We start from the raw sequence: 24,104 nt of genomic DNA, 5'->3' as shown, positions 1-24,104 counted from the left end.
CTTCTCTTTTCGTTCAATTCATTTATAATGTATGCTGTGGGACAACATTGGCAAACTGAGTTGTGCAAGTAAAGCTGCTGCGGTGTTCTGTTGATGGCATGACCTGAAACCAATGATATACAGCTCATAACCTGAAACGCACAGCATAACCTCTCACACTGACAGAAAACTAATATCAAACCAAATCGATCTTCCTCTCGATATGCGGTTGTAGGCATAAAATGTAGGGGATATTTCCAGGAGCATCATGCATAAACCCAGTGTTTGCTAAAGAATGCACTCACAACAGTGTAAGAGCCAAATCGTCAACTCCCAATAGAAGAAACCTATACTAGAGATGGGAATCGGGATAGGTCCTAAATAACAGATATAGTTTGCCAATACTGGTAATGCACATGTGGTGGCGTTAAGGTTGTGTGTGTCAATCATTAACTTTTAAAAGAAAATGAGAAATATAATCTCACAGTTATTTGTCAATTACTAATCATAAGTAGGCTCTGGCCCCTCTGGAGATATTAAATTATATTTACAAATGCAACAATAGAGCAAATTCGCGAGACATTTGCCATAAAACATAAAATTATTGTACAAACAGATTTGTTTCCGAATCACAGCATTTCATCTGACAGAGAACAAAAGCACTTACGGCATCTCATAAATTAACAGTCTTTGATTTCCAAATAGAAATTTAAAATCACAACTCCCTAATCTATAACTGCTTAATTTGTTCGTAGGTTCCTCGCTATTTACATGCAAACATACTTTTATTAAATCGGACCCTCTAGTTTGTGAAAAACAGTAAAAGCTGTGGTTATTGCTGAATGTGCAACATTGTTTCGCGGGCACAAAAAAGTATATTCTCCCAAAGCTTTGAATTGGACATCCAGTGCAAGCTACAGCTAAAGCTCCTAGCTTCAAGTGAGACACCTTATTGCCCAACATTCAGTGTGGAAAGAAAAACAACAACATCCACACAATGTAAAAATCTACCAACAGAATGTGAAGTCAATTGTGTGAATAGAGGCTGTCACAAATGGCACCCTATGCCCTATATAGTGTACTACGTTTGGCCAGAGCCCTATGTGCCCTGGTGAATGTCCCTGATACTAAAATGACCAGCAAACGTGTACAATCAATAGGTGAGCCAATACAATGAAACAATTAAAGAATATACAATCAATTAAAGTTGAGGGGTAAAGGTTACAGGAAAACTTCTGAGTGAGTCACTTATTGTTAAAATGTGGGCTGGCGCAACATGGTATCAGAGCATTTACAGAATAATATGAACTGCTCTGAGACCAGGCTGGTTGGTGACGGTGGAAGAACTGGATATAATTCATCATATTGGTTTCTCTCATTCATCAACTATTCGCTGAGCAAAACAAAATCAGAGTTAAAATACAAAAAAAAGGCATGACAAGACTTGACAAATCTGAACTATAGGCATCAGATAAGAAAGACAATTGTTCTGAACTGGCACTGCCATGAATTCCAAGCCCTTTTCTCAAAAGATTTGAAAAGTCAAATAAGAAAACGGGGTTATAGGTTCTGATATTACAGACAAATGGCTTTCATGTAGAAAAAAATAAAACCTTGATTACTGTCAAAAGGATGGGGTGAAGGACACTCAAAACAGCGCAAGAAATAACATGCAATTATAAATTCCCCTTATTTCGACATAAGACTTCCAAATCGGATCCTGGACTCCAAATTGGTGTTGCAATAGAATCAGATCTATAGAACTAAAAATATGTATCACCAATTGTCTACGACAAAAATGAATTAAAAGATTCAACTGAGATTACTTTTAGGTCTCCAATCAGTTTCAAATCAAATCTAAAATGACCTCGTGAATGGGACACATGTATATCCTCTCTCATGTCTGTTCACATCTTTTAAAATCGGTTTATTCTTTCAACGTCTTCATAACTTCAAGCTACAATTGGAAGGTTACATGTTTCAAATAGATTTTTATATACGTTTTCTGTAACAGTAATGACTAAGTAACATTTGCTTTTGTAGCTGGCTTTAGACTCTGTACTGGGTGTCCCATCATAAAGGCTGACAATGAGAGCAGGCCGTAGTTGTAGGAAGATTTGTGCTTAACGACATGGGATCCAGGAAGATGCAACAGAGAGAGCTACAACATCATCCTCTTCGATGGGCAAACCCCTTCCTTCTGCCACCCTTTTCACTCACTCACAATCACACACACACTGCGGCCAGCCTCTACCACGTAGGGTGAGAGGGGAGAATGCGAGGCCTGCCCTGCCCACCCTCCTGCCCCATCTCCTCCACTTTCTTTCTCCTCTTCACCCCATCCTCTCTCTCGTTTTCCTCCTCGTCCCTCGCTCTGTCATTACTAGATGTCGTCTACGTAGTTGGCAGGGTAGAGGCCCACCACGCCGTCTTTCAGGCGCCCTCTGCACCAGCCCTGGTCGTCCTCGTTTCCTATCTTGGTGAACTCCTCGCCTTCAGGACAAAAAGGAAAACAGTGAGGAATGGAAAGATGGTGGTAGATGAGCATGTCTTTCTGTTGAGCAGCTTCAAAAAGGATTTGTGACTCAACCTCACTCACTTTTCTCTGTGTTTTAATTGTCATTGATAACTGATCTGACAGGACATGGCAAGTAAAAGAAGACTGGTGGAGAGATCCAGTCCTTTCACTTAGCAGTCATACAGGACAGCAGACTAGAGAATAGGGGGAGAGGGCAGGGGTCTCTTCATTTGCATAGTCTTTCGTGTATACACACACACACACACACACACACACACACCTGCTTTGAAGCTGAGTTCATCCTGCTCCTGTCCTTCATAGTCGTAGAGGGCACGCACGGCCACAGACACCCCCGAGGACGCCGGCTCCACCTCAAACGGGTTCCCATCGCCGTTGGCGTCCTCAATGGAAAACGGGTTCACCCCAGTCTCCTCATCCGACCACTCTTGCGACTTCTCCACACTGCTGGAGCTGAACAGACAGAGGCAGCAATCAACATAAGGGAAATTTGAAAATGTTACTTGTCAATCATGCCCTGCTCACACACCGATTGGACAATCCAGCATGCCAGGCGAGAGAAGCGGAAACAAAAATAGTTAATAGGGCCCAGGGGAGGGGGGCATAAAAACAACGACACCAATGTAGAGTACAGCACAACATGTAGAAGGCCCAGCAAATGCATCTCCGAATCCGCCCGGATACATAGACTGAAAGACTATAGGTTTCCCCCTTCCTCTCTCAAATCAGCCAATGGGGGGAAAAAACATGCCTTTTTAGGAAACCAATGCTTAGGAAACCAATGCTATGAGGTTTTGTTGGCGAATGGATTTGTGAGTTTGCTTTGACACCACTTGGAGTGGACACACAGACAGAGTGCTGAGGTAAGGCAAGGCAACACAATGACACGAGTACAGTACAAAAGCATGGTTGGAGTTCACCCCATCCACCACTAGAGGGAGGTAGATGTACAGTACTCAGATGAACAAACACCCTTCTTCCCGTCTGAAAACCCATGAAACACACACACATCCTCACGCTCTCTGAAGCCAGGTTACAGTCAGACTCTTGCAGTTGGTACACTCAGACACCTATGGCATCTCATAGTCTCTCTGGCATAAAGCAGGAACTGACACACACTGTTGACTTTATGAGTGCTAGTTTCTCTGTCCTGCGTTGAGTCAATATCAGACCTAATGTAAAACAGGACCCAATATAGGTTTCCTCACCAAGTTGTAGACAGGCTTTTGTTTAAAAAGTCAAAATTCTATAGAAATTGTATTTTTAAGTACCAACTTGCAACAGATCTGACTGTAAAATAACACAGACAGGAAAAATACACACATACACGCAGAAAGAATGCTCTGCAGGACTTGGCACTGTTAGGAGTGATGACTAATGTAGGTTTGGTGTGATCGCTCACTGAGAGCCCATGCACCATAACACAGTCTGCCGCTAGCCAGGGAGAGGGAAGGAGAAAGGGGGAAAGGGGAGAGATAGAAAAAGAGAGAAAAAAAGAAAGGAGGGGTGACAATAGAGAGGGAGAGAGGGAAAAGGGAGGAGAGGAAGGGGACAAGGATAGATAAGAGGAATAAAAGAGAAGTAATGGAAAAGAGAGGAAGAATAACAGGAAAGAGTGAAGGGAAAAATACAGATGAGGACAGAAAGGGTGTGCCTCAATAGTGTCTTATTGAAGTGTTTCTCAGGGGTGCACATTTTTGTTTTAGCCCAGCACTAGCTCACCTGGTTCAACTACTCAGCTAATCAACAAGCCCTGTGTGCTAGTGCTGGGCTGGAACCAACACATGCAGCCCTGAGAAACACTTGTGTGACACTAAAATACTAAATTCACCCAAAGACTGAGGGAGAGAAAAAGAAGAGGAAGAAAGGGAAGAAAAGGAGGGAGAGGGTCTCTCTTTCACCAACGTTTTCACTTCCTCCACTTTTTTGACATTGAGCGGACTGCTGTTGTTGTTGTTGTTGACGACGACAGTGGGCTGTTCCTTCACGGTCCCCTGGAGATCCTCGTCGTCGTCATCCTCGAAGGGGTTTGAACCCACCGTCTCTGTGCTAGTGGGCACAGTCAGGCTGACGACACAGACACGGAGAGAGGCATTTGTGACACACACACGTACACCCCAAAACACATACTCGTACACATACACACCTTGAATCCAGATAGCTTCTTGACATACCAAAAGCCGAATCGAAAACCTTCGGATATGAGGGTTTAAGACATAATGGACACACAACTTGTACACAAGTGACACTTCCAACCATAACCAATCAAATAGACCATAAGAGCAGTGGGAGAAAAACCACACGACCAGTCTGAGGAAACTGACGAGGCAAAGCTGGTTACGTATAGTTTTTAGACATCCATCGTGACACTAGGACACAGTCACAAAATAAGCATGGTAAGTTAACAAATAAGAAATGGGCAGTTTTCCATTCACACAACATGTATACACCTTCACCAATTCCTTTTATACAATCTCACTGATGCTTTTACTAGCATTTTATCAGTGTTTTCCCCCGCTGATATGCTCTGGGGTTGAGAAAACGGTCACACACTTCACCAGGAATTCATTCTGAATTCCAGGACACCTACACCACCCGATGTCACAGGAAGGCCAAAAAGATCATCAAGGACAATAACCACCCGAGCCACTGCCTGTTCACCCCGCTATCATCCAGGAGGCGAGGTCAGTACAGGTGCATCAAAGCTGGGACCGAGAGACTGAAAAACAGCTTCTATCTCAAGGCCATCAGACTGTTAAACAGCCATCACTAACATTGAGTGGCTGCTGCCAACATACTGACTCAACTCCACCCACTTTAATAATGGAAAAATTGATGTAATCAATTTATCACTTGCGACTTTATATTATTTATATTAGATAATGTTTACATAACCTACATTATTCATCTCATATGTATATACTGTACTCTATACCATCTATTACATCTTGCCTATGCCGTTCAGCCATCACTCATTTATATATTTTTAAGTACATATTTGTATTCATTCCTTTACACTTGTGTGTACAAGGTAGTTGTTGTGGAATTGGTAGATTACTTGTTAGATATTACTGCATGGTCGGAACTAGAAGCACAAGCATTTCGCTACACTCGCATTAACACCTGCTAACCATGTGTATGTGACAAATAAATTTGAATTTGACCCATATAATAGCCCATTTCCCTAGACACTTCAGGTAGATCTGAGAGGGTCAGATTGGTTTAAGCAATATGGTAATCGCTCCATTTTGCCCTCTGATTGGCTAGGTCAAAGCATTACCATGTTAGTTACACCTATCTTCAAAATATATATTATCTAGAGAAGTACCTTGGGTTAGAGGCTGGGGGTAGATTTGGAATTCCACACTAGTCTGTTGTGAGAACGAATGATGAAGTCACCCTAGACATTGATCTACGGTCAGTTTTATATTCCCCCCTAACGGTTAAGATTAGGATTTGGGGAAGGTAAGCTGATCCTAGACCTGTGCTTAGAGACAACTTCAACCAAGAAACCCACTGTAGTGTTGTATGTACACCGTATGTTTACAGTGCAGTTGGACCATGGCTCGTAGTAGCCATCTGTCCAAACACAATGTCACTGCACTGTGGACACCTTTATTGACAGTCACGGTGCCACGCTCTCTGAGATAACCACATCTCTCTCAGAGGAGTTGAAACACCAAACAAACACTGAACAGTGGCAACAATGTAACTTTGGTTGGCAGAAGTCAGAAAAAAAACAGACAGGAGATGTTCACACATTCTTAATGATGTAATATTAGGTCTCAGACCAATATCAGACTGCTTTTTGGTGATATATATATATATATATATATATATATATATATATATATATATATATATATATATGCACAACTCTACGAGTGTTCTTATATATCACCAAAAAGCAGTCTGATAGATAGATAGATAGATATACACTGCTCAAAAAAATAAAGGGAACACTTAAATAACACAATGTAACTCCAAGTCAATCACACTTCTGTGAAATCAAACTGTCCACTTAGGAAGCAACACTGATTGACAATAAATTTCACATGCTGTTGTGCAAATTAAATAGACAACGGGTGGAAATTATTGGCAATTAGCAAGACACCCCCAATAAAGGAGTGGTTCTGCAGGTGGGGACCACAGACCACTTCTCAGTTCCTATGCTTCCCGGCTGATGTTTTGGTCACTTTTGAATGCTGGCGGTGCTTTTACTCTAGTGGTAGCATGAGACGGAGTCTACAACCCACACAAGTGGCTCAGGTAGTGCAGCTCATCCAGGATGGCACATCAATGCGAGCTGTGGCAAGAAGGTTTGCTGTGTCTGTCAGCGTAGTGTCCAGAGCATGGAGGCGCTACCAGGAGACAGGCCAGTACATCAGGAGACGTGGAGGAGGCCGTAGGAGGGCAACAACCCAGCAGCAGGACCGCTACCTCCGCCTTTGTGCAAGGAGGAGCAGGAGAAGCACTGCCAGAGCCCTGCAAAATGACCTCCAGTAGGCCACAAATGTGCATGTGTCTGCTCAAACGGTCAGAAACAGACTCCATGAGGGTGGTATGAGGACCCGACGTCCACAGGTGGGGGTTGTGCCTACAGCCCAACACCGTGCAGGACGTTTGGCATTTGCCAGAGAACACCAAGATTGGCAAATTCGCCACTGGCGCCCTGTCCTCTTCACAGATGAAAGCAGGTTCACACTGAGCACGTGACAGAGTCTGGAGACGCCGTGGAGAACGTTCTGCTGCCTGCAACATCCTCCAGCATGACCGGTTTGGCGGTGGGTCAGTCATGGTGTGGGGTGGCATTTCTTTGGGGGGCCGCACAGCCCTCCATGTGCTCGCCAGAGGTAGCCTGACTGCCATTAGGTACCGAGATGAGATCCTCAGACCCCTTGCGAGACCATATGCTGGTGCAGTTGGCCCTGGGTTCCTCCTAATGCAAGACAATGCTAGACCTCAGGTGGCTGGAGTGTGTTAGCAGTTCCTGCAAGAGGAAGGTATTGATGCTATGGACTGGCCCGCCCGTTCCCCAGACCTGAATCCAATTGAGCACATCTGGGACATCATGTCTCGCTCCATCCACCAACGCCACGTTGCACCACAGACTGTCCAGGAGTTGGCGGATGCTTTAGTCCAGGTCTGAGAGGAGATCCCTCAGGAGACCATCCGCCACCTCATCAGGAGCATGCCCAGGCGTTGTAGGGAGGTCATACAGGCACGTGGAGGCCACACACACTACTGAGCCTCATTTTGACTTGTTTTAAAGACATTACATCAAAGTTGGATCAGCCTGTAGTGTGGTTTTCCACTTTAATTTTGAGTGTGACTCCAAAACCAGACCTCCATGGGTTGATAAATTGGATTTCCATTGATTATTTTTGTGTGATTTTGTTGTCAGCACATTCAACTATGTAAAGAAAAAAGTATTTAATAAGATTATTTATTTCATTCAGATCTAGGATGTGTTGTTTAAGTGTTCCCTATATTTTTTTGAGCAGTTATATATATATATATATATATATATATATATATATCTCATACTACTCAATAGGTAGTTGCCCATAAACAACTTTTAAAGTGAGCAAATTATAAAATGCCCATATAGCAGTAAACTATCAATTTAAAGGGGATAGTTTGATAGATATACTATCCCTTTAAGGGGGATAGCTAGATAGATGTACTATCCCTTGTAGTGGTTGTATCTCTGATTTTGCTATAGCGCAGAAATGTGGACCAACTCTCAAGGCATAAACATGATAAGGAAGGAGTGAAGTTATATCTCAGTCCAGACAAGAATTTCACTCTTAACCCCTTTTCCTTATATGGCTATTGTTTGTTCAGTCGATTGTTTGTGTTTTCGTGAGCTGTGAAAATGAATTTCCACTGTAAGTACAACTAATCTTGATCGACCCCCCATCACCTTCACCCCTGTAGACACAGATATAGCCTACTGTACAGTAGAAGTGACAGAGTACGTGTCTCTTATGCTGGTAGGGCGAGGCAGACCCATGTTTGGCAATATGCACATCTGATGGATACCAAAGGGGCAAATGCTTTGCGAGCCTCACATTCCTCTCATTAACTCCCCTCACACTCCTCCAGCGCCCACTAACACACTCCCCCAGCGCCCACTAACACACTCCCCCAGTACCCACCCTACACACACCTTGGGTCATGTTTGGAATAAATTCACCAGTGTGCAACCTTTACAGTCAGTGGGGCACTTCTGTTTTCTCAGGGCTTGTTACAGGAATGTTTACTGTGACCATGGCAACAACTCAGTGGTGGAAGACGTCATTCCAAAGGCTTTTCTCTGGAATGCTTTACCAGCGTTCCCGATCAGCGGCAGAGAGTCTTGTTGTGGAGGAACAGTAACTATGATGTTTAGATGTGGTGTGTGGAACGTGTGCAGAGAGTCTTGTTGTGGGGGAACAGTAACTATGATGTTTAGATGTGGTGTGTGGAACGTGTGCAGAGAGTCTTGTTGTGGGGGAACAGTAACTATGATGTTTAGATGTGGTGTGTGGAACGTGTGCAGAGAGTCTTGTTGTGGAGGAACAGTAACTATGATGTTTAGATGTGGTGTGTGGAACGTGTGCAGAGAGTCTTGTTGTGGAGGAACAGTAACTATGATGTTTAGATGTGGTGTGTGGAACGTGTGCAGAGAGTCTTGTTGTGGAGGAACAGTAACTATGATGTTTAGATGTGGTGTGTGGAACGTGTGCAGAGAGTCTTGTTGTGGAGGAACAGTAACTATGATGTTTAGATGTGGAAGTGGTGTGTGGAACGTGTGCAGAGAGTCTTGTTGTGGAGGAACAGTAACTATGATGTTTAGATGTGGTGTGTGGAACGTGTGCAGAGAGTCTTGTTGTGGAGGAACAGTAACTATAATGTTTAGATGTGGTGTGTGGAACGTGTGCAGAGAGTCTTGTTGTGGAGGAACAGTAACTATGATGTTTAGATGTGGTGTGTGGAACGTGTGCAGAGAGTCTTGTTGTGGGGGAACAGTAACTATGATGTTTAGATGTGGTGTGTGGAACGTGTGCAGAGAGTCTTGTTGTGGGGGAACAGTAACTATGATGTTTAGATGTGGTGTGTGGAACGTGTGCAGAGAGTCTTGTTGTGGGGGAACAGTAACTATGATGTTTAGATGTGGTGTGTGGAACGTGTGCAGAGAGTCTTGTTGTGGAGGAACAGTAACTATGATGTTTAGATGTGGTGTGTGGAACGTGTGCAGAGAGTCTTGTTGTGGGGGAACAGTAACTATGATGTTTAGATGTGGTGTGTGGAACGTGTGCAGAGAGTCTTGTTGTGGGGGAACAGTAACTATGATGTTTAGATGTGGTGTGTGGAACGTGTGCAGAGAGTCTTGTTGTGGAGGAACAGTAACTATGATGTTTAGATGTGGTGTGTGGAACGTGTGCAGAGAGTCTTGTTGTGGGGGAACAGTAACTATGATGTTTAGATGTGGAAGTGGTGTGTGGAACGTGTGCAGAGAGTCTTGTTGTGGGGGAACAGTAACTATGATGTTTAGATGTGGAAGTGGTGTGTGGAACGTGTGCAGAGAGTCTTGTTGTGGAGGAACAGTAACTATGATGTTTAGATGTGGTGTGTGGAACGTGTGCAGAGAGTCTTGTTGTGGAGGAACAGTAACTATGATGTTTAGATGTGGTGTGTGGAACGTGTGCAGAGAGTCTTGTTGTGGGGGAACAGTAACTATGATGTTTAGATGTGGAAGTGGTGTGTGGAACGTGTGCAGAGAGTCTTGTTGTGGGGGAACAGTAACTATGATGTTTAGATGTGGAAGTGGTGTGTGGAACGTGTGCAGAGAGTCTTGTTGTGGAGGAACAGTAACTATGATGTTTAGATGTGGTGTGTGGAACGTGTGCAGAGAGTCTTGTTGTGGGGGAACAGTAACTATGATGTTTAGATGTGGAAGTGGTGTGTGGAACGTGTGCAGAGAGTCTTGTTGTGGAGGAACAGTAACTATGATGTTTAGATGTGGTGTGTGGAACGTGTGCAGAGAGTCTTGTTGTGGAGGAACAGTAACTATGATGTTTAGATGTGGTGTGTGGAACGTGTGCAGAGAGTCTTGTTGTGGGGGAACAGTAACTATGATGTTTAGATGTGGAAGTGGTGTGTGGAACGTGTGCAGAGAGTCTTGTTGTGGGGGAACAGTAACTATGATGTTTAGATGTGGAAGTGGTGTGTGGAACGTGTGCAGAGAGTCTTGTTGTGGAGGAACAGTAACTATGATGTTTAGATGTGGTGTGTGGAACGTGTGCAGAGAGTCTTGTTGTGGGGGAACAGTAACTATGATGTTTAGATGTGGAAGTGGTGTGTGGAACGTGTGCAGAGAGTCTTGTTGTGGAGGAACAGTAACTATGATGTTTAGATGTGGTGTGTGGAACGTGTGCAGAGAGTCTTGTTGTGGAGGAACAGTAACTATGATGTTTAGATGTGGTGTGTGGAACGTGTGCAGAGAGTCTTGTTGTGGGGGAACAGTAACTATGATGTTTAGATGTGGAAGTGGTGTGTGGAACGTGTGCAGAGAGTCTTGTTGTGGGGGAACAGTAACTATGATGTTTAGATGTGGAAGTGGTGTGTGGAACGTGTGCAGAGAGTCTTGTTGTGGAGGAACAGTAACTATGATGTTTAGATGTGATGTGTGGAACGTGTGCAGAGAGTCTTGTTGTGGGGGAACAGTAGCTATGATGTTTAGATGTGGAAGTGGTGTGTGGAACGTGTGCAGAGAGTCTTGTTGTGGAGGAACAGTAACTATGATGTTTAGATGTGGTGTGTGGAACGTGTGCAGAGAGTCTTGTTGTGGGGGAACAGTAACTATGATGTTTAGATGTGGTGTGTGGAACGTGTGCAGAGAGTCTTGTTGTGGAGGAACAGTAACTATGATGTTTAGATGTGGTGTGTGGAACGTGTGCAGAGAGTCTTGTTGTGGAGGAACAGTAACTATGATGTTTAGATGTGGTGTGTGGAACGTGTGCAGAGAGTTTTGTTGTGGAGGAACAGTAACTATGATGTTTAGATGTGGTGTGTGGAACGTGTGCAGAGAGTCTTGTTGTGGGGGAACAGTAACTATGATGTTTAGATGTGGTGTGTGGAACGTGTGCAGAGAGTCTTGTTGTGGGGGAACAGTAACTATGATGTTTAGATGTGGTGTGTGGAACGTGTGCAGAGAGTCTTGTTGTGGGGGAACAGTAACTATGATGTTTAGATGTGGAAGTGGTGTGTGGAACGTGTGCAGAGAGTCTTGTTGTGGAGGAACAGTAACTATGACGTTTAGATGTGGTGTGTGGAACGTGTGCAGAGAGTCTTGTTGTGGAGGAACAGTAACTATGATGTGGTGTGTGGAACGTGTGCAGAGAGTCTTGTTGTGGAGGAACAGTAACTATGATGTTTAGATGTGGTGTGTGGAACGTGTGCAGAGAGTCTTGTGGAGGAACAGTAACTATGATGTTTAGATGTGGTGTGTGGAACGTGTGCAGAGAGTCTTGTTGTGGAGGAACAGTAACTATGATGTTTAGATGTGGAAGTGGTGTGTGGAACGTGTGCAGAGAGTCTTGTTGTGGGGGAACAGTAACTATGATGTTTAGTTGTGGAAGTGGTGTGTGGAACGTGTGCAGAGAGTCTTTTTGTGGGGGAACAGTAACTATGATGTTTAGATGTGGTGTGTGGAACGTGTGCAGAGAGTCTTGTTGTGGAGGAACAGTAACTATGATGTTTAGATGTGGAAGTGGTGTGTGGAACGTGTGCAGAGAGTCTTGTTGTGGGGGAACAGTAACTATGATGTTTAGTTGTGGAAGTGGTGTGTGGAACGTGTGCAGAGAGTCTTTTGTGGGGGAACAGTAACTATGATGTTTAGATGTGGTGTGTGGAACGTGTGCAGAGAGTCTTGTTGTGGGGGAACAGTAACTATGATGTTTAGTTGTGGAAGTGGTGTGTGGAACGTGTGCAGAGAGTCTTGTTGTGGGGGAACAGTAACTATGATGCTGGCCCACGGGGGGCCAGCAAAAACAATTATGAAATTGTATGAAATGTATGCCTTCACTACTGTAAGTCGCTCTGGATAAGAGCGTCTGCTAAATGACTAAAAATGTAAATGTAAATGTAGATGTGGTGTGTGGAACGTGTGCAGAGAGTCTTGTTGTGGAGGAACAGTAACTATGATGTTTAGATGTGGTGTGTGGAACGTGTGCAGAGAGTCTTGTTGTGGAGGAACAGTAACTATGATGTTTAGATGTGGTGTGTGGAACGTGTGCAGAGAGTCTTGTTGTGGAGGAACAGTAACTATGATGTTTAGATGTGGTGTGTGGAACGTGTGCAGAGAGTCTTGTTGTGGGGGAACAGTAACTATGATGTTTAGATGTGGTGTGTGGAACGTGTGCAGAGAGTCTTGTTGTGGAGGAACAGTAACTATGATGTTTAGATGTGGTGTGTGGAACGTGTGCAGAGAGTCTTGTTGTGGGGGAACAGTAACTATGATGTTTAGATGTGGAAGTGGTGTGTGGAACGTGTGCAGAGAGTCTTGTTGTGGAGGAACAGTAACTATGACGTTTAGATGTGGTGTGTGGAACGTGTGCAGAGAGTCTTGTTGTGGGGGAACAGTAACTATGATGTTTAGATGTGGTGTGTGGAACGTGTGCAGAGAGTCTTGTTGTGGAGGAACAGTAACTATGACGTTTAGATGTGGTGTGTGGAACGTGTGCAGAGAGTCTTGTTGTGGAGGAACAGTAACTATGATGTTTAGATGTGGAAGTGGTGTGTGGAACGTGTGCAGAGAGTCTTGTTGTGGAGGAACAGTAACTATGATGTTTAGATGTGGTGTGTGGAACGTGTGCAGAGAGTCTTGTTGTGGGGGAACAGTAACTATGATGTTTAGATGTGGAAGTGGTGTATGGGCAGCAGTGGTAAGAGAGTATCGGAAGCGACATTCTTTCACTGGCCTTCTGACACGTTTATCTACTGCACCTTGAGAAATGTCTTCCCACTTCCTGACAGTGTGTGTGTGTGTGTGTGTGTGTGTGTGGTTACCTGCTGCTGCTCTTGGCTGCCTGCTGCTCTTCCATTTGGCTGATGCCCGTCAGGGTGACTCCGTCGGAGGGCTTCTTCTTAGTCTCTCGCCGACTCAGTGTACGGTTCAAATCTATGGACCAGTCCTGACACACACACACACACACACACACACACACACACACACACACACACACACACACACGATTAGAGTCACGCACCCTTGGACACAGATGAACATGAGTCACATGCTCAGCTCAACAGACTCAGCATCAATGTTCAAACATTAGTAACTAAAACTGCTTGTCTTAGCAACAATACTACACTAAGGACAAGCATTGAAATAATGCACACACTTACACCCAAGTGCACACTCATTGGAAGTTCCGATGCTCTAACTAGCACAATCACTAGGTAACGTTAGGCAAACGTTTCTCAGGCTGTGACTAAACACTGAAGACCAGGGCTGTGGAGTACTGAAACAGTGTGTGTGTGTGTGTGTGTGTGTGTGTAGTTAAGAAAAACACATCCATCACCATAAAGACAGACATAGCACCGAGCGATCACAAACCTCCACCAGAAGCTAAGGAGTGGGCTTGAATCAAAACATCATCCCAACCAACACCAACAGAACCTCATCCCAACATTAGGAGAACCTTGTCCCAATGCAGGCCCACAGAGAGACACACACACACTTTAACATAGAGTCGCAGTATTGGACTATCCACAGAAGGACAGGGGCTGTGTTCAGGAGGGCCCTAGACTTACTACAGCTCTATGGAGGTTACATAGGGGCTGTGTTCAGGAGGGCCCTAGACTTACTACAGCTCTATGGAGGTTACATAGGGGCTGTGTTCAGGAGGGCCCTAGACTTACTACAGCTCTATGGAGGTTACATAGGGGCTGTGTTCAGGAGGGCCCTAGACTTACTACAGCTCTATGGAGGTTACATAGGGGCTGTGTTCAGGAGGGCCCTAGACTTACTACAGCTCTATGGAGGTTATAGGGGCTGTGTTCAGGAGGGCCCTAGACTTACTACAGCTCTATGGAGGTTACATAGGGGCTGTGTTCAGGAGGGCCCTAGACTTACTACAGCTCTATGGAGGTTACATAGGGGCTGTGTTCAGGAGGGCTCTAGACTTACTACAGCTCTATGGAGGTTACATAGGGGCTGTGTTCAGGAGGGCCCAAGACTTACTACAGCTCTATGGAGGTTACATAGGGGCTGTGTTCAGGTGGGCCCTAGACTTACTACAGCTCTATGGAGGTTACATAGGGGCTGTGTTCAGGTGGGCCCTAGACTTACTACAGCTCTATGGAGGTTACATACGGGCTGTGTTCAGGAGGGCCCTAGACTTACTACAACACTATGGAGGTTACATTTCACTTATAGTTCTATGTTTTCCCAAGTCACTCCCTGTTCCCACAGATATAACAAGTGGGTTGTTCTCGAAGTTCAAAGGTCAGTCTGAGGGCCTGACTGGTGAACCCTTAGGGTCAAATTACGTCACACGACCTGGCAGACATCATGTGACCCCCTGCAGGGTTCACAGGAGCTGACACGAGGTCAGAGGTCACCATAGGGTGAAAGGTTAAAGAGAGGAACTCTGAATGAGAGAAAGAGTCTTCTGGAATACAGACATCCAGGAAGACAAACATCCATAGGATGAGACAGGGGGTGGAAGGGAGGGGTAGTCACACACATCCCCACACGGGTCATACACGACAGACGTGGTGACGAGGCCATTCATCAGACAGACGTGTGTGTGTGTGCGCGCACTTCCTTGTGTGTTTTCAGGTGCTCCTCGTAAAGCATTAGGAGGACCAGAATAGGCACATTAACCGAACACACACAGACACACAGAGAGAAAACGCAAACAGAGGAAGGAGAGTGAGGTAAATGACCCTCCCCCCAGGAACCACGGTGATAGAATAGTCCTTCCCAGGCAGAACTCACTACAATGGACCTTCTGGACCTAGAGGAGCGGGACCAGTCCACATTCTGTCAAACGGAGGGGGGGGGCAGGGAGGGGTGTGGACAAGACAGGAGCATTATTTCCAAGTAAAGAACAGCCATTTAAAGAACAATGCTTTAACATCCAAAAGGAACACATCTAAGCACAGTATCAGTTAGTCTGTGATCATGAAGAGGTGTCTTGTGATAAACGTTGCTCTTCATTTAGTGTTATGTTGATGTGGAGTTTGTGTTATGGTCCTTTTAAACGCTCTTCTTCTAGCACAACGAACATCGATTTCTGAAGAGAGTCTACCTCACTCAAATGCTTGTTTTTAATTACTGAATGAACCTACGTAAAGTAACTCTGGATAAGAGCGGGTGCAAAATCAGTGTTCCTCAATCCATACCAGGGGGCACATATTTGCTCTAGCCCAGCACTAACACACCCGACTCAACAATTCAACTTCCCATTGGCGATAAATTAACAGAGTGTAGCACGGTACAGAGTAATATTGAAAGATAATTGTGTCCATTCCATATCTTGCTTTTCTATCTTCTGTTTTGTATCATGGTTTGACACCAACAGAATAATTCTCCATGCCCTTATGTTGTGACAGCGCTATCAGTTCCTCATGGATAGAGCTTGGTTACGATCTGCGCATTGAAGACAAGTCAGTATTCAGTACAACCTGACAGACAGGTTTGGTGTCTGTCTGTGTGTGTCTCCTATCAAATGACAGAAAAACACTGGGGAGATTGCACACTCTGTCACAATGGGCTTTTGTGTGGTACGACACGTCCCAGTATGTCCTTACAACATCTCTAAGTAAAACTCTACGAATGGCTTGACGAACTCAATGCACTTTAAAATGACTAAAACCTAAATTGAAACAATATAGAAAATATAATGGATCAATATTTATCGTTTCTTGACGGGCCAGTTCGCTAATAATCACTGTGCACAGTCAATGGACCTACATTCATACAGTTTCTTGACCTTCCAGCTCGCTAATAACCACTAGACATTCAGGGAGCATAAAACATATATTTAAAAAACAGATAGGGGGTAGATGTGGCTGTGGTGGTCACGAAATTTCATCAGCCGGTGATTGTCAAGTAAATAACTAAATCGGTCTCACGGTAATTGACTGTTAATTAACATAAACACTTTTAGCATCTCCTGGCTTCCACACACAGCCTCCAAGCCACTGATGCAGACCTTTTGGAACATCTACAGTTTTAAAAGTCTAATAAACCCCATGTAATATAGCCTACACTATCACAATTAAACCATTATTTATTTTAGACAGGTCTAAAGAAGCATGATATGAAGAACATTTTTAACAGAATAGCATAGTGAGTTGTCCGTATGTTAGGTCCTGATCTGGCTATACTAGTTCATTTAGCAGACAAGATTTGCTTAGAATCCCATGGCATTATTTTATAGTATGAAGAATACAATTGAACAAAGCTGAATAAAATAGAAAGGATATTTTCTCCAAGCGATGAGGGAGTGCGCACATGCGGCTATTCTATGTTGAGCTGTTAACAAAGAAAACAGATATTCCTATATGCTTAATTTAGAGTTATTATTCATGTGACTTTAGTTGTTCTACAAACGTTGGGCTATACGTTTTGATTTTTAAATGCATTGTAAGGTCGCATGACGTGACTCTAATGATGATTTGAAAAAAGTCGCTCGAAAGGCATGAGTGCTGCTTTGTTTTTTGCGCAGGCTGTACACACTACATCAGCCACTCATTCACAATTTGACAAGCACTTGATAATGCCTAGAATTTCATGGTGGCATCCCCTTTGTGTGGCCGTAATGCACCCCAAAAAACGTTGTGCCCTTCTCCTGGAGGGCTGCACGCTCCATCATGTGATCGGTTCTTTCTCAGAGGCTACAAGCGAAGAAAGACACATGGGGGACGCAACAGCGCACATCCAATTCCGAGGTGCATATTGAAGATATTGGAACTGTCCACATTTACTTTTCGTCAGCCAACAAGATGAGTAGGCCTAACGAACAGCAAGAGCACTAGCCTATGTCAATCTACTATCCCCCATAGTACAAAAGTTGTCCTATTCTATTCTGTGTGAGAAATCAATATTCCAAACATAGTCTGGGACAGTTGTGGGATGCGATAGATCCCAAATTAATACAACCACTAGCATTAAAAAATACAACTTTTACGCAATGTGGCTGACACAACAGATCAGAACGTTTAGCTTAAAATGTTGATAAACTACTAGCTATTTCTTCACATTATAAGCGCAAAAAAATTGCACATGTTAGTAAGCTATAAGCACAAATGTTCCATTAGCAATGTGCTTAATATTAGGAAAGTTTAAAAATAAATATAGTAGGCTAGCCTATAGAAAGGTAAGTCTCCTCTTTTTAGTAGAGGCCATCACTGTTTTCTCGCAATTGCATAGCCTATTGAAATGTTGCGCAACATGAGATCATGGGCTCTCAATTGTTTGATTCGATTTGTTATTACATTTGCATTGATGTCAGAGTGATTAGAGGGACAATAGAGTGCCTGAGTACCAGGCAGTTAGCAAGTTTGGTATGCTGCTAATGACCATCAGCAGCATCAGAGCTTGGAGATCCTTATTACCGTGACTAAACGATCACGTGGAATTTGACTGCCTTCATGACTGGTGACCGCTGGTGTGGCGGTAACACGGTCACCGCAACAGATCTAATTGGGGACTATTTTTTGAAAATTCTGACGACATGGAAATAGCATTTTCAGCGTGACCCTTCTGACCTCGAAGAGAGAATGCAGCCCCCGAGGCAAAATGACTTAGACACCCCTGACCTGGAGGGAGAAATGGTGGAGTGGGAAGAGTAGTTCCAATGGAATCTTTCCACAGAGCCATAAATCTTGTTGAGTTATTAATACCAATGTAATAACTTCTCTGCCTCACCATGTACCTCAAACTCAGAACCGTTCACTGACACTGAGCCACTCTCTCTCTCCCATCTCTCATTTCCTCAATACTCTCCCAATACGTGTACTCAAACTGGGGCCAGTTCATGGGAGCTAAACCCCTCTCTCTCCCATTCCTCCTCCATCATCTCCCCTCTCCCCGTACCTCAAACCGGGGACAGTTCATTGGAGCTAAAGCCCTCTCTCTGTCTCTCTCCCATTCCTCTCCCATCCTTCTCACTCATCCCCGTACCTCAAACTGGGGCCAGTTCATTGGAGCTAAAGCCCTCTCTCTGTCTCTCTCCCATTCCTCTCCCATCCTTCTCACTCATCCCGTACCTCAAACTGGGGCCAGTTCATGGGCATGCCAGGACCGTGGTTGGAGCGGAACCACTTGAGGTCCTCCTCAGCATCAGCAGCAGAGATAGTGTCCTCCAACGTGTGGTAGACTGTCTGGAATCTAGAGAGGGAGAGAAGAGGAAGACAGGAGAGCGAGAGAAAGAAAGAGAGCGAGAGAGTACATCAGCATTTCCCTAATGATGGATGGTGAACCATGTCCAATCCCAAATCCCCCCCTCTAGGTAGATCTGGGTTGTAGAGCCTCAAATCCAAATGGACCCTTATCACCTACTCCCTAACCACTCCCATAGATAGAGGATTGAATAGCAGCCAATCAGAAGGAAAATAAAGCTATGAAGGTTAGGATGCAGAGGCTAGGGGTCCATTTGGAATTGATATGGAGAGGTGGAGGGGTCTTACCCGTCATTGGTGGAGGTGTCTTAGCCTACTTGTGATTGGTGGAGAGGCGGAGGGGTCTTACTTGTGATTGGTGGAGAGGTCGAGGTGATGCTTGACTTCCAGCAGAAGTGCTTTGAAGAAGGTGATGCGTTTGTCCTCAAACTGCTGCCATTGTTCAAACACCTGCTCCATGTTCTCCATGTACTGGGGAGTCACCTTGTCCAGCTCCTCCAGAGACTTCTCATAGCGCTCCTTAGTCTGGGACCCAGAGGATCATACAGGGAAGCGACACACACACACACACACACACACACACACACACACACACACACACACACACACACACACAGGTAAGCACACACACGGACGGACATACGGAGCTGAAACATTTGCTCCATATTGTCAGGATACTCAAATGGTCACAGAGTCACATTCCAGTCATGACACACAACAGACATAAAACACATGTCCACGCAGAGATGTTTTTACACCAGTGTAACCCCCCACCCCCATCCCTACCTTCTCCATCTCCTGCTGGCACTTCTCCACCTTGTCCTGCAGTTTCTTCTGGGCCTCAGGGTTGCTGTTGTTCTCCAGCTTGCTGTTGTTCTCCCGGCTGGTGGCCAGCTTCTCTTCCTTACAGGCCCCGTGGTACGCCTTCTTCATCGTCTCCATCTGCCATATGGCACAGAGAAGGTAAGGTACAGCGGTTAATAACATGCTTATGTAGCCAATTGATAACCAAGTTAGCATCGCGCAGTACCCTTACAGTGGTAGACAAGCTTAGGAACAAGACCAGCTCTAGCCTTTTGGGGGCCATAAGCAAGATTTGCCTGGGGGCCCCCCTACCTCGCAGGCAAAACATTTAGTGGCCCACCTCTTGGCGGTGGAGAGAAATGTGCCGTTTTAAAAGAGCCACTGAACACGCCGATTGGCTTGTTTTTCTGTTGCTCATTACAAAAACAAAATTTCAGTCTTGGAGGCATATTTCCTGACCGTTTCTGCAATTGGTTAATGATGTTTGTCCCCCATGAGACACTGTAGACACGGAAGCCTATTTCACTTCCTTAAAATCCCCAGAATTAATCTAAGACAACTCAAGAAATCTGTAATTAATTTAGACGTTTTTGCAGAGGATGTTTAAGTTGCGCAATTTTACAGCTAAGTTGTTTGGTTAAGTATTTGTCAAGTAAAAGAAATGTGCGACGTGCTGTCTCATGTAAACAAAATCGGAGCTGCTGGGCAGGTGTGTATCACTGTACGCTATTGAATAGAGCACAATCGCAGCAGCTGTTCACCCCATGTTAGTGGCCAAACGGACATCGTCAAATCAAAACCCAACCTTCATTTACCCGTTGTGACGTACTGATCTTCCAATCTTTGTTTTAGATGAGACTATTATCATATTTACACTTTGTAGTACTTACACTTTTTGATACTAGAATAACTGTTTCTGACACATATCGATGCCATATCGAGACCTTTTTCAAAGGGATTCGTTGCCATTCTACACATTTTGCCATGGGGCGGAGATAAAACCCCCCCAAAAAGCATCTGCTTATGTTGCTTATTGGCTGGGCGGACACTGCTAAGGAACAATGCTTTTTCAAAAGAATAAAGGTGAGAGGAATGGTGGCGGGGAGGTCTTTGAAAGGCAAGATAATACCTTGATTAAGTCAAGGTAACAAAATGATATGATAATGAAAGTCTTAAAGACTAAGCACCCAATTCAGACTCTGGTAAACAAAGAGGTGGAAACTAAAATAGACTTAGGAAAAACTCTGGCGATTGGCAAAACCTGTCCACCTAACAGCTGGGTTTTGATTCAATCTACATCAAATGGAAAGAGGAAGCCTCTTCCTCCAATTTTAGGGAATGAGAGAAGTGGACAAAGCCATTAGATTGTGTTGTTTGGGACAGGGCCAGAGTGCCAGCAATGTTCTTCTCCCACTTATCATGGGATCTCTATAAAGGCCACTTAGCCAAAGAACAGAGGGAACAGCCTGTCTGCCATTGGCTCCGATTATATCATAGAACGGAAGCTCTGTCTGTGTGTGTGTGTGTGTGTGTGTGTGTGTGTGTGTGTGTGTGAGTGAGTGAGTGAGTGAGTGAGTGAGTGAGTGAGTGAGTGAGTGAGTGAGTGAGTGAGTGAGTGAGTGAGTGAGTGAGTGAGTGAGTGAGTGAGTGAGTGAGTGAGTGAGTAAGATGGAGCGAGGCGGAGTGTGAGATTAAATATGGAACGTGTTCTATCAGAGTTATTGTTTGTGTGCGTATGTGACAAGAAAGAAACATGAGAGTGAGTGTGTACACACATGCAGTAGACAAGGCCATTCACCCTCTTCTTTTAAGACAAGACAGTTAGCCCATTTCCATCTCCTCTCTCTCTATTGGCTCACTGTCTGGCCCTCAAGTACATGAATTACCTCCTTGACTCAACTCACACATACTGCACTAATCTGTCAAGCCCAATGACAACAGGAAGAGGCTTATTGTGACATATCTCACACACACACACACACACACACACACACACACACACACACACACACACACACACACACACACAAGCCAGGAATACTCAGATTGTGAAACAGGTACACTACAAACTCTGCGACCAAAAAGGTTGCCTACAGCCCGGTAAACAGCTTACTAAAATGACGACAGAAAAAAAAACAGGACTGTTCCAGAACTACCAGATCAGAGGAGAAGTGACGTCAGACATCATTTGAGTGAGTGTGTGTGTGTTGGTTTGTGCAAGCAGGAGTATGTGTGTGTATGTGTATTAGCAGCACAGAAGCTGTAGTTCATCTGCACTACTACTAGCCAAAAGCACAGCAGAGCAGCCCAGTGTATTTCCCACACCATAACAAATCAAGGCGCCGCAGAGAAACGGAGTGCCGGTTCGACACGCAATGGCCTTCCCTTTCTCAGCAGCTGCCTGTGTGGCCAGTGTAAAGTTACACGCACCTGCTTCCTATGAATGGCCAACACTAATGAAATAGCCAGTTTATATAGAAAATGAAATGTTAGTCTCAAGAAAATGTGAGATAATGTCTAGATGCTTTTTAAAGTGGAGATCAAGTTTATAAATTGCCTGGCTGGGCTGATGAGACAGTGGATTGCGCAGTCAGATGGAACATAGTAAACAGGCATTCTAACATCATAGATTTAGCCGGTGGTAACTTGTGGATTATAAACTGGGTGGTTCGAGCCCTGAATGCTGATTGGCTGAAAGCCATGGTATATCAGACCGTATACCACATGTATGACAAAACATACATTTTTCTTTCTCTAATGACTTTGTTAACCATTTTATAATAGCAATAAGGCTCCTCGGGGGTGTGTGATATATGGCCAATATACCATGGCTAAGGGCTGTGTCCAGGCTTTGTGTCTAAGAACAGCCTTTAGCTGTGGTATATTGGCCATATACCATACCTCCTCGGGCCTTATTGCTTAAATAGACACCGGCTGGAATGTGGTTTAAACGAATCAGAATTCAGGATTAGACCCACCGTTGTATAAATAGCACGAATGGCCTGTTTGTTGTACAGCATAGCAGCTAGTCCAGGAGAGAAGGAGCTGCAAACAGCCAAAGCAGTGAGTCAGTGATATGTGTCCAAGTGAACTGAAGGGTGATGGGAATAATTGTGGTGGCTATTGCAGAAATCAACAGACTGATAAATGCAGGGTAAAGCTGATGTGTGTATGTGTATGTGTTTCTTTACATCTGAGCTGGTTGGTTCTGTGTTCTTGTGTGTGTGCTAGCTTGTCACTCTGAATCCACATTAACTTTCTTTTATTATTTCACCTTTATTTAACCAGGTAGGCAAGTTGAGAACAAGTTCTCATTTACAACTGCGACCTGGCCAAGATAAAGCACAGCAGTTCGATACATACAACAACACAGTTACACATGGAATAAACAAACATGCAGTCAATAATACAGTAGAAAAAAGAAAAATCTATATACAGTGAGTGCAAATGAGGTAAGATAAGGGAGGTAAGGCAATAAATAAGCCATGGTGGCGAAGTAATTACAGTATAGCAATTAGACACTGGAATGGTAGATGTGCAGAAGATTAATGTGCAAGTAGAGATACTGGGGTGCAAAGGAGCAAGATAAATAAATAAATACAGTATGGGGATGAGGTAGTTGGATGGGCTACTTACAGATGGGCTATGTACAGGTGCAGTGATCTGTGAGCTGCTCTGACAGCTGGTGATTAAAGCTAGTGAGGGAGATAAGACTCCAGCATCACTGATTTTTGCAGTTCGTTCCAGTCATTGGCAGCAGAGAACTGGAAGGAAAGGTGGCCAAAGGAGGAATTGGCTGGTGACCAGTGAGATATACCTGCTGGAGCGTGTGCTACGGGTGGGTGCTGCTATGGTGACCAGTGAGCTGAGATAAGGCGGGGCTTTACCTAGCAGAGACTTGTAGATGACCTGGAGCCAGTGGGTTTGGCGACGAGTATGAAGCGATGGCCAGCCAACAAGAGCTTTACAGGTCGCAGTGGTGGGTAATATATGGGGCTTTGGTGACAAAACGGATGGCACTGTGATAAACTGCATCCAATTTGTTGAGTAGAGTGTTGGAGGCTATTTTATAATTGACATCGCCGAAGTCGAGGATCGGTAGGATGGTCAGTTTTACGAGGGTATGTTTGGCAGCATGAGTGAAGGATGCTTTGTTGTGAAATAGGAAGCTGATTCTAGATTTAATTTTGGATTGGAGATGCTCAACCTGTTGGGGCTAGGGGGCAGTATTTTCACGGCCGGATAAAAAAACGTACCCGATTTAAACTGGTTACTACTCTTGCCCAGAAACGAGAATATGCATATAATTAGTAGATTTGGATAGAAAACACTCTAAAGTTTGTGTGTCTGTGAGTATAACAGAACTCATATGGCAGGCAAAAAC

General features: G+C 44.4%; 2 protein-coding genes across 11 annotated transcripts in view; both read right to left on the bottom strand.

The window, feature by feature from the left end:
* Positions 1-6: 6 nt before the first annotated feature.
* Positions 7-24,104, bottom strand: part of LOC106576372 (protein kinase C and casein kinase substrate in neurons protein 2) — a 51,722-nt gene continuing 27,624 nt past the window's right edge. For 3 of the 6 annotated variants that reach the window (XM_014153503.2, XM_014153505.2, XM_014153504.2), the window contains 8 exons: positions 19,703-19,858; positions 19,266-19,441; positions 18,785-18,905; positions 15,507-15,551; positions 13,571-13,695; positions 4,421-4,582; positions 2,778-2,968; positions 7-2,472 (listed from right to left, as the gene is read on the bottom strand). In XM_014153503.2, coding sequence (XP_014008978.1) covers positions 2,363-2,472; positions 2,778-2,968; positions 4,421-4,582; positions 13,571-13,695; positions 15,507-15,551; positions 18,785-18,905; positions 19,266-19,441; positions 19,703-19,858 — 1,086 coding nt within the window. In that variant the 3' untranslated portion in view covers positions 7-2,362. The remainder of the gene's footprint in view (positions 2,473-2,777; positions 2,969-4,420; positions 4,583-13,570; positions 13,696-15,506; positions 15,552-18,784; positions 18,906-19,265; positions 19,442-19,702; positions 19,859-24,104) is intronic. The other 3 variants (XM_014153507.2, XM_014153506.2, XM_014153508.2) reach the window with 3 other exon arrangements.
* On the bottom strand, positions 8,061-13,563 carry LOC123728253 (hyphal wall protein 2-like). 5 transcript variants are annotated; one of them, XM_045699986.1, is made up of 4 exons: positions 12,653-13,561; positions 11,880-12,266; positions 9,422-11,761; positions 8,065-9,295 (listed from the first exon to the last, which is right to left on the bottom strand). In XM_045699986.1, the coding sequence occupies exons 1-4, from the start codon at positions 13,468-13,470 to the stop codon at positions 8,845-8,847; spliced, it is 3,996 nt and encodes a 1,331-aa protein (XP_045555942.1). In that variant the 5' UTR covers positions 13,471-13,561; the 3' UTR covers positions 8,065-8,844. The 5 variants fall into 5 exon arrangements, with proteins under 5 accessions (XP_045555944.1, XP_045555942.1, XP_045555943.1 ...); XM_045699987.1 differs by having other exon boundaries at positions 8,065-11,761; positions 11,880-12,050; positions 12,189-12,266; positions 12,653-13,560; XM_045699988.1 differs by lacking the exon at positions 9,422-11,761 and having other exon boundaries at positions 8,061-9,295; positions 12,653-13,563.

The sequence above is a fragment of the Salmo salar genome, chromosome ssa17 (assembly GCF_905237065.1).
Source record: "Salmo salar chromosome ssa17, Ssal_v3.1, whole genome shotgun sequence".
In the NCBI taxonomy this organism is placed as follows: Eukaryota; Metazoa; Chordata; class Actinopteri; order Salmoniformes; family Salmonidae; genus Salmo; species Salmo salar.
Note: the sequence above shows the minus strand (reverse complement) of the source record. Positions and strands in the feature narration are given on the sequence as shown.

Excerpts from the sequence above, each read along its gene's own strand:
- LOC123728253 (XM_045699984.1), bottom strand. The coding sequence starts at position 13,470 with ATGTCGCTTCCGATACTCTCTTACCACTGCTGCCCATACACCACTTCC. Across the intron at positions 12,267-12,652 it reads GCACACGTTCCACACACCAC|ATCTAAACATCATAGTTACT; the intron begins ATCTACATTTAC and ends CACCACTTCCAC. Across the intron at positions 11,762-11,879 it reads GCACACGTTCCACACACCAC|TTCCACATCTAAACATCATA; the intron begins ATCATAGTTACT and ends TCCACACACCAC.